The sequence below is a fragment of the Mytilus californianus genome, unplaced genomic scaffold (assembly GCF_021869535.1).
Source record: "Mytilus californianus isolate M0D057914Y unplaced genomic scaffold, xbMytCali1.0.p SCAF_3, whole genome shotgun sequence".
Classification (NCBI taxonomy): domain Eukaryota; kingdom Metazoa; phylum Mollusca; class Bivalvia; order Mytilida; family Mytilidae; genus Mytilus; species Mytilus californianus.
This window is the reverse complement of record NW_026262679.1, coordinates 32,020,852-32,031,618: the sequence shown is the minus strand read 5'-3', so window position 1 is coordinate 32,031,618 and position 10,767 is coordinate 32,020,852. Positions and strand designations below refer to the sequence as shown.

Sequence of the window (10,767 nt, the reverse complement as noted above, 5' to 3'; positions counted from 1 at the left end):
ATTATGTAATGATCAAATCTATGACTTAATATGATACGATTATGATCATTGTGTCTTAGTATATTAAGTTAATGCGCGAGTTTGTATGAACTTTTAGTATATTGAATGTCTTTTCTCTTCACTTTTGACAAACCACTATAATCTGAAACGTTTTATAATTCACACAGACGCACCTTTTGTTTGCCAAAGGCATAGCCAGTAATTTTGGCGTCAAGTAGAACTTTTTCACAGTTGTCAAACGTTGATTGTATTACCTCTTTCCTTTCAAAGGATATGTCTCGATATCTATAAAAAGTATTGTTGACAAAAAATATAACATATAAAAGCACTCGAGGGTGTGATATTACAGCTCTAATTAGTAAGTATTGAACAACATAACAACATATATCAAGTACATTGCAAGCTATATTAGATAGTACATAAAAGTTGTATTACATTATGACAATTGACATTTGGCACATTTTAAAAGCAGTGACACCTTATATTGAAAAGTATTTGCTGAGAAAGGAGGTAGAGTTAATATTTCATTAAACATATTATAAGTAAAATATTACTTAACAGAATATAAGAGATATATTCTTAACGTATTGAAATAGACATATGAGATCGCCAAAATCACATAATTTCTGGAATTTTATAATGATGATATTATGTATAGCATAGTGATATTTTTTTTATAAATAACCTGACATCTTTTTTTCTTCCTTATAAATGGACATATTATACTCTAACAGTTGAACTAAAAATGAAACATCAATTCAAAACCCAACCACACGTAATAAAATGTTACTTTAAGTGCATATGTATAAACAAAATGGAGACATTGATGACAAATTACTTTATCAAACATCCGATTTGCACCCGTCTTGTCTAATGAACCAAACGCCTCGGAGGTTTCGTGGTAGCGTGTTCGCCTCGAGTGTGGGAGGTCGTGGGTTCGAACCCCGGCCGGGTCTAACCAAAGACTTTAAAATTGCTATCTGCTGCTTCTCCGCTAAGCACGCAGCATTAAGGAGTAAGAGCAAAGACTGGTCGGTTCGGTGTCAGAATAATGTGTCTGGGTAAGGTGACATGTCTTCCTGCGAACTGTTACCTTGTGAAATAGCACGTCAGCCGGTCGGTCTAGTACAAAGCAGGGTTAATATTCATATTGCTTTAACATGTTCTCATCCTGAGTATGCATATTAATTTGCCGCTGGACATTAAGCAGCCATCCATCATCATCACCATCATCTAATGAACCCGATGATATAATTGCTGTATATGAGATATAACAGTAGTGACAGCCACATCATTATTAATGCATTCTAATCTTGTGTGTTATTGGTTGAGAAATTATTGTACAAAATAAGTAGTAGAAAAAGAAGAAGAAACAGCCAGCATCTTTTCTTTTCTCTAATGAAAAGCTAAAGAGAATGTTAAATTCTTCCAAAATCTCTATTTTATCATCATCTCTACTAAAATATCCCTTTTAAATCAAATAAATCCGTGATTTCATTCTTTCTGGTATACAGCCTAACATAATTATTCAATTAGAAATACATTCCTTTTAATGAAGCATGCATATCACAATAAAACAAAATGCTAAACAAAAAGGCCAGTTGATTTATTTATTTACAGATCGTTCAGAATATTCATCAAATATTTGCCACTGGACAATAAGCAAACAACAATAATTCAATGGATTTATAGAATACGTAGTAGACTAGAACACTACAATTGAAATACACAAACATTAGGTCTGTCAAACATGTTTGTTCCCAAACAGCAGAGATTATGTGACTTTAGAAATCACTTTGCAAACCCTGCACTTGTATACCCCAATTATTAGTTATACTTTTACAAAATTTTAAAATACGGAAATGAATTGATGCCCCGTATGTGCGTCTAAAATAATCATTTTTTGTTTACGATGCTCGAAAAGAAATGTAAGAAGTTAGATAATTTTTAACGTTGAAATTTTACATTTTTTCTCTATTGAATTAATCAAAATTTAAAACCTAAAAATTACAAAAAAATTACAAATACAGAGTACTAATACATACCTATATAGTTTTAAGAACAAATATGATGACTAAAAATGAAATTTGTTTTAAATGTTGTTAATAAGTGAAGGATAAGCTATACAATAACAAGAATTATTTATTAAATATACAAACCTCTGTAAGAATTCTTCCGCAGTCAAACGAAGTGCGTATCCATTTTTACGAATCCTTGCAATTTCAAGTAATCCATTACATTTCAACTGATCCACAATAAGATCAGTTTGTAATTTATCTGGAACTTGTTTTTCATTGGGCTTAATACATCTATAAAAAAATAATCCTACTCAACATTCATTCGACGAAAGTGACAAATCAAATAAAATCCGTAAAAATTAATTCATTGGTTCGAAATGATTTTACAAAATGCAATTTTTATTATAGGAAATATGACTAGCCAGAAAGGGTGGAAGAGATTTTCAGATAATGTAATTTACTATAGAGTATTTGAGATAACATTACTCCCCTACGGGCTTTGTTTTGTCCTTAAGTCAAACTGGTAACTGGACCATATATACATACCTGACAAACCAAGGCTTGGCATCAGACATTTTGTTCATTAAATCTGATAATGATCTCTGTAAAAGTAACAATATTAATTTTATAATTCTATTAAATGTATATAGTGCACTGCAGGCATTTATGATGAATCTTTTATGAAAAAGTGCATAATGATTAATCATTAGTATTTTTATTATCATTACAAGAAATATATTTGATCTGGGACTAGTATACTAACCTAGATTTGATTTCTGTTTAAAAATAAAACCACTCATGCAAATATGAAATTTAAAATTATATCTCTGCTGCAATTCCCTTATTACTAATTATCTAATGGTTCAAATGGCGTTTGATTTACGAAAATTGTATTACTGATAGTAATATAGATACTATCAATTCAATTTATCAATAAGATATCAAGAAAACACATTTTAACTACATTCAGCACATTTAAAAAAGATGAGTTTGTGATTTCGTTGGATCGTTGTCCAACTAGAGATGTACTGATTTTACTAGTTAGGGAAAATAGAGAAAGTCTTACCCGGAAATGTCTGGAAACAAAGTTAGATTTTCGAGACCCTGAGACACTACTTCCAGAACTTTTTCTAAAATGAATTTGAATACAAAATAAATCAACGCAAATAAAAATAATAATAATGAAAATTTGAGTGTAAACCACTGCATGAAAGAAATTGGATTTACGATACTAAATAAGCATCTTCTTATGTTTACCTATACTGGTCAGCAGAATTGTAGGGAAGTTTACTGTCCGGTGCGGATCCAGGATTTTGAAAAAGGGAGCTCCTTTGCAAGCCAACGTTTGGAGTTATCCTTGTAAAAAGTCTATGCATTTATCATATATATATAGCTCTATAAGAGGGGCGGCCCCTGGTCTCCCTAAATCCACCTCTGCCTTTGTCTTGAATAAGATCTAACAAATGCAGTGTGTAATTAACAAATTTTTGTTTGTCATTAATACTAAAACATTGATATTCTGTTATCTTGAAGTCATCTAAGGTGTACATGTTGTCCATCTGTAAAATGCTTAAATCAAGGACAATGGCTGAATTTATCTCAGGGCTAAACATTATGTACATATTATTATTGAGACTTAGGAATGTTAAATCACGTTTTGAAATACATAAACCATGTGTAATTTCAATCAGTTACGTTTTGATATATGTATTTATTATTCAAATATAGAAAATAGTTCAGGCATACTAATTTGGTATAATAAAAAAAGTGAAAAGGTGAAATGTAATAAAATTATTCTAACGATTTTTCAGTCAAAACATCGTTTTTATGCATACATTACAAACAGAATTTAGAGTAAAATAGTATATATGTTAAATATCTTTTAAGACAGCTCATAAACAATACAATTATAACGAAAAAGTCTCAATTAAAGATTCATAAATTTCTATATGATTGAACATATATACTGACTGAAAATATTTTTTTTTTTGGATGACATTTCCAGCTTTTTTACCATCAACTTCTTTCTAGATATGTAACTTTATTCTTTTATAAGGTATGCTGCTTCGTCCTGGTTACGCATTAAATATTTGTCACTGGACTTTCAACAATCAATCAATCAATCAATCAATCAATCAATCAATTAATCAATAGGTACTGACTTCTTGATGAGAATAATTAATCAAATAGCATCCATTTACATATAAAAAGGTGTTGATAAAACTAATTTCGCAAAAATATTAAATAAAAAAAATTGGACTCGAATCTATTTTACTCCTAGATTTTTGGAAACAAGAAACAAGCAGGCTGTTGTCTGCTCTATGGTCGGGTTGTTGTCTCTTTGACACATTCCCCATTTCCATTCTCAATTTTATATAATAAACTATAAAACAAATTCACAAAAAAAAAATAAAAAGAAAATTTTCCACGAGAATGAAGATTGTTATTTTGCAAAACATCATAAAGATCAATGCATAGTTAGTTTAAAAATGGCCAAAAAACGGAAGTTTCTAACACCCTTCCCTATTCTAAATAAATGTTGTTATTTTACAACAATTGCTTATGTTGCATTACACACAGTTTATCTAAACAAAGAAGTAATAGCAGGTTTCAGAACTTTTGAATGTTGATTACCTGCTACATTACCTTTTCTCGTTTGAATGTGTAATCCTATCGTAACTATTGATAGATATTTCACTGACAGTATCCTCGCTCTTGCAAAGTGATTGTTGTGATTTCCATTTCGTTGATAAGTTGCTACAATAATTGTACCAATGATAACTAATTGAAAGGATATATAAAAAAGTCTATATAAAAAGTAACAGTTTCTTAATTTTGCAAAGATACAAAAAAAAAGAGGAAAAAGCAAACGACACATCTGGCACAATAGGCGGAAATCCTTTGCTTGGACGGTTGCAGCCATGTTATTCCATGAAAAAATTAAACAATTTATGTACGCTCAGAAAAAAAATAACTTTTCCTAAGTCAAAAATTATTTAGTGAAACTAAGACTTTTCGCATCGTTTAAATATCGTGAGGTTACTTTAACTATATATACTGCTTAAGTATTTATACGTCCAAAGATTGTTTTGATTGTATTTGACCTGTCTAAACATCTTGCATTGGAAGTACTCAGCGATAAATACATGATCTTATGTTGTGTACAAACATTAAACATCAGTGCAAGTTTTCTTATGAGAAATATACGAAAACAACAATTAAAAAAATTGATGCGTCCGAATTGTGATTTCATTACATTAAAATTTACGATTTACCTTGAAAAATCTGTTAAGTTTTGGACAAATTGATTCTGGCTCTCAGACAAACAGTTGACAAAATCTTGACTCAATTTATCCCTGTTTCTTTCCAACATACCATCCACCTGGTATTCGACCTATGCATGATATGGAAGCGAAAATTTGGTTCTCCATTTTTTAGATAAGTGAAATGTAGATATAAAGCCGCACAAGAATAAGGAGACGAAACAAGTTTTAACTTTAACGTTTCATATATCTGAAGTCCAACAGGCAGCAATAGTAAAATGAATCAAGTTCAAAATATATCCGATTAAAACGCTGAATATCATTTTACATGCATTGAATATTTCAATATTTGAAACTATGAAAATGATTTAACAGTTGAAATCTATATTATATACCAAATCATGTTAAATATATTTAGTTTAGTGGAAAATATTACTAAATGATTAACAACACAAGACAAACTTTCCTACCACAAGCAGTCCATGTTTGCTATATCGTCCAATTAAACAAACATAAATGTAAATAAATGAAGGTCAAGTAGTAAACAGTTTTATATATGACAAAAAAATCAACCTTTTTAGGACTGGACTATGAGAAAATTAATTGATATATCCCATGTACATGACATATTATTGTGACATCTTATTTTACGCGGTCGTGTACTAAAACACTGGTACTATTTGCAGAATTCGTGTTTTCATTGGAAAATAAATGATATTTCTGTGTTAAATCATATATACGTTTAAGGACAATGAACAAGCACATTGCGTGTCAAAGAATAAAAAAATGTTAACCATTATTGCACACGATGATACAACATTAATATGCAATCTACATAACACATTATGAGAGAGAAAATTCAATATATTAAGATTAATCTAACCCTAAAGTGTAATCTTTTTACAAAACTGCTTTTCAACAGTGTTAGAAAAAAACCTGAATATAATATGTACCTTTCTTCGATTTAAATAACATTTTTTTTTTAAAAAGTAAAAAAGTGGCACTGCCAACTGATGCTGTAAATTCAGAAATTATTGCGACCTTTTTTGTTGCGAAAAAATGCGACAGTATTAGGTTCGCAATAAGAAAAACTCATTCATAATTTCAGTAGTGATTACTCGAACATCGGACTGACTTTTTCAAATGTGCATGGACAGTAAGACCCAATAGCGCAGTCTCTGTATAATAACATTATAACAACAAACGTGTATAAGTTACAGATTCGTAAAGTAAAGGAAAACGGAATCGAATGGTGTATGATTATCTACTTCAAAATAGACGTATAACGATTTCGAGACAGAAACTTGAAGTCCCAGGTCAGGGTCAGACGTCAGAGCAATATTTAGAGTTAAACTTTTTATATTTGAGGGGTTCGAAAAACTAATATGTCTAGAGGGAAAAATAAACTTGTTCTATTATTGCTTATTTTTCACCTGTAAAAATGTGTTGCAATTCATAGTGGAATATCCAAATATCCAAATTTTGAAATTAATCATTTTTTAATAACATTGACCTTAACCTTTGACCTGTTAACCCCAAAATAAACCAGTTTCCTCCTGCCCTTTATCTTTCATCTGTTTAAGTTTCCTTCCAACCAAGCAACGGGAAACTCGAGATACTATCTGGAAACCGTTGTTTTTTAAAATCTTCTTTAAATAACACAACATAGTCGCCTTAACCTTTTCCCTATTAACTCCAAATTTAATAGGCTTCCTATATCTACCATAGAAATCTCAAGTTACAGTCTTGAAACCATTTCCCCTCAAAAATCTATTTCTGGTAATGGTAGCCTTTGATTTAATGACTCCAAAATCTTTAAGCTTCTTTCCCTTCCCTAAATCTTCCATCTGTATAACTTTTGTTCCAATCAAGCAAGGCAAACCCAAATTGCTATCCGGTAACCATCTTTCCATTTATTTTTATTTTCATATATAGTGATTACGACCTTTGACCTATTGACCCCCAACCTATTGACCCCCAAATCAATAGGATTCTTCATTTTCCCTATGATTCCATCTGTATAAGTTTTATTCCTACTCATGCAGCAAGGGACACTCCAGTTATCATCCGGAATCCTTTGTTTCTGATACATGGACGGGAGAAAGAAGGACGGACGAACAAAGCGATAACTATATGCTCCCGAAATTGTTACGGGGAGCAAAATAAATTGAAATTTGAATGGAATGAGATGTTGTTTATATATATCACTGAGACGGCAATCTAGCGACACAAATAACCATAAAAGATATCAAGAGGATAACATGCAGACTGGTGTCTATACAATATGTCAAGAGAATAACATGCAGACTGGTGTCTATACAATATGTCAAGAGGATAACATGCAGACTGGTATCTATACAATATGTCAAGAGGATAACATGCAGACTGGTGTCTATACAATATGTCAAGAGGATAAAATGCAGACTGGTGTCTATACAATATATCAAGAGGATAACATGCAGACTGGTGTCTATACAATATGTCAAGAGGATAACATGCAGACTGGTGTCTATACAATATGTCAAGAGGATAACATGCAGACTGGTGTCTATACAATATATCAAGCTCTTAATCGTCTGGTGACAAATAAATTAAACCTACCAAAGACCTGACATATATATCATACTTACTTTTCCTGCATAATGAGATATAGAAAACTTTTCATCATCGACTGTTGATGAATAGAAAGGTGAAGTTGAACAAACTTGATCCAATTTCTGTTTTAGGGTCGCATCTGTTGATTTCGGAAATGTTGTTTCTTCGTCTACTATATTAAATATTCCTACTGGCTTCTTAAAATAAAGGAATAACAATTAAATTATATATACACAGTAAAATAATCAATGAAAACACACTTATTGTAATATTCTAGTAATATTATTCTAAATTATAGAGATTGCAAATATCTTCAAGGCATATTCAATCTTAAAAAAATGAAGATTTGTTACTCGAGAGCGATATTATTTTCAGTATATATTACCATTGAAGTATTATATTGACTTGACATTACTTCCATGATAAAACTCACCTCAAATAAAAAATCTACAATTTCATCATTATTTTGGAACTCAGCAGGGGAAACCACTATGCCCTCTGATATATAGTCAGTTTCTTCTTGAACAAACATTGCTTCAGTAAGAAACATTTGCATTCTTTCATTTGCTGAATTTATACAAAGTTGTTCAAATCCATTTCTTGGTAAATTTTCAAATCCTGACATGTCTAAAATACTTATATCTTTAACAGTCCTGTAAAAGTTAAAAAGAGAAATCTTATAACACTTTTGTTCAAATTAGGAAAAGATAAAAAAAATGTTGATATATAACTAAATTGCAATAAAAAAACTTTATTTTTAATTTTATTGATTCATGTTAGCTTTTTTGTATTTTCTTATTTACAAAATTAAAGATCGAAGTAATTGATTTGTGTATCATTGTGAAATTTTCATAGTTCCTCTTAATATGAGTAAACAAATATTTGGAATTTTGAACTTACGAAGTAATGCATCTACTACTTAAATGTGAGTTGATCCGTTCTACAATCCAGTCAAACAGTTTGGAATAAAGAGCCTTCGCCAGTGCATCTCGTTCATTACAAGCTTTGGTTACAGTTTTATTGAATTGTACAATTTCCCCTAAATACCATGAAAAATAAAATGCATACATGTCCATCATACGTCATAATTAAGTAATTTCACTTATTCCACTATTTCAGTACCATTGATAAAAATGAAATGTAGAAATGCATATGGTTAGTTTAAATTTAAGCAGATGCAGCAGACGTAAAAAAACGAATTTTCAAAAAAAACATATACTGACAAAAAAGTAATGTAAAAACAACACTTTACAAATTTTATGCGTCCGAAGCGCTTATCTGGAACGCTCAAAGCCGAATATTTGAACGCATAGGCTGTATAAGAAAAGAAACAATTGAAGAGCATTATGACCAAAATGTGCCTAACAATAATAGCCAAATCCATCTAAGGTCAACTTTGCCTGAGGGAGTGCATATCGTTTCACAAGCATTTATCTCTGCATAAAAAAACATATTTGTTGTCTAATTGACGTTTACTAGACATTTCATTAAATCATGAATTAAGAGATAACAATTAGAAATACTACTTCTGTTTGATTTTTTACGATACTTAAAGAGTTTTTAGCATAAATAATCAAGTTCTTGTATCCTCAATGGACCTTAAATCGGTGAGTAAGAGTTGTTCCCCTTTCATGATAGTAGCGCTGGTTCGCTGCCATGAAGTCAAATTAGAAGTTCTCAAATTTCTGGTTTACACCCTATCAAACACGAAATATATGATTTGCACTAAAATACTACATTTACCTCATTCGTAATTTTGTTATTAAACTCCCAAGTGCTATAAATCTTAGCTGATAATAGCAATACATATTCTATTATTCACTGTTTTAAGCAGCTTTGTCTTGTAGAGCAGAGTTACTAACTTCAAAACACAGTTTAAGAGTACTAATTTATGTTCACTAGCAAGTAAAAGGCCAAACGAATAAGACACACACTTACCTCTTATCAAAACTGTGTTCTTCAGCAGAGCATTTCCGAAATCTTCTGTTTTTAACTGTAACAGGTCACAAACTACAATCATTAAGGAATATTATGTAAGACATTGATTTAACTGATTTTGTGTTCTCGCAGGGCTCACATTAAACTAGCTGAACATTTTACTGACACTTGTCTGTTGTTTAGATTTCAGCAGTGTTTTTTGTTTTACATCTCATCAGTATATGAATCAAAGGGAATACAGTTTTAATGTTAAAAAAAACCAAATACTTTATTCATAATCTGCATGCATACTTAAAATATTACAAATACTTATGCTCATTTACACAGGCAAAATTTGCTCTCGTGAATTTCACATGAATCCCACATGAAATTCACGTGAAAATTTCGTGAGATTCACCTCGAATACAACGAATATATATACATGAAACTCACTTGAAAATTTTCATGTGAATTTAACGTGAATTGAGATTCACATGAATCTCATGGGAAATTTTTCACATGAATTTCACGTGAACTTTACAAAAAAAAATTGGTATTTTCATGATTTTTATTTAATTTGAAATTATAGATGTTATTTGAATTACTTTATTTTAAAAATTCACGTGAAAAAAATTCATGTGATTTTCACGTGAAATTCATGCGAGTTTCACATGAGATTCTCGTGAAACTCACATGAACTGATTTCACGTGAGTTTCACGTATGAGCTCGTTTGAGGTGAGATTCACGTGAATTTCACGTGAGATTCACATGAATATTAATTCACGTGAAATTGATGTGAGTGAAACTCCCCTGTGTACTGGATGCAAAGTAAGTACAAATGCTTTTTATATACTGCATGAGTTCTTCTGTATTGATAAATCCATATTATTAATAGGGAAAGAACAATACGACAGACAGAATAAAGACAATCAAAGTAAAACATGGTCATTTGTGACATATTTATGTTCTCTCA

At 30.7% G+C, this 10,767-nt stretch overlaps 1 protein-coding gene across 1 annotated transcript; it reads right to left on the bottom strand.

Annotated features, from left to right (window-relative positions):
• Window positions 1-152: 152 nt before the first annotated feature.
• On the bottom strand, window positions 153-9,624 carry LOC127733452 (uncharacterized). The gene is made up of 5 exons (XM_052242811.1): window positions 9,620-9,624; window positions 8,310-8,529; window positions 2,565-2,620; window positions 2,160-2,309; window positions 153-285 (listed from the first exon to the last, which is right to left on the bottom strand). Exons 1-5 carry the CDS (start codon window positions 9,622-9,624, stop codon window positions 153-155), a joined length of 564 nt encoding a protein of 187 aa, XP_052098771.1.
• Between the last annotated feature and the right edge of the window lie 1,143 nt (window positions 9,625-10,767).

Coding starts and splice junctions, on each gene's coding strand:
- LOC127733452 (XM_052242811.1), bottom strand. Junction 2,310..2,564: donor GCCAAGCCTTGGTTTGTCAG/GTATGTATATAT, acceptor ATTTTTTTATAG/ATGTATTAAGCCCAATGAAA. Junction 286..2,159: donor GCGGAAGAATTCTTACAGAG/GTTTGTATATTT, acceptor TACTTTTTATAG/ATATCGAGACATATCCTTTG.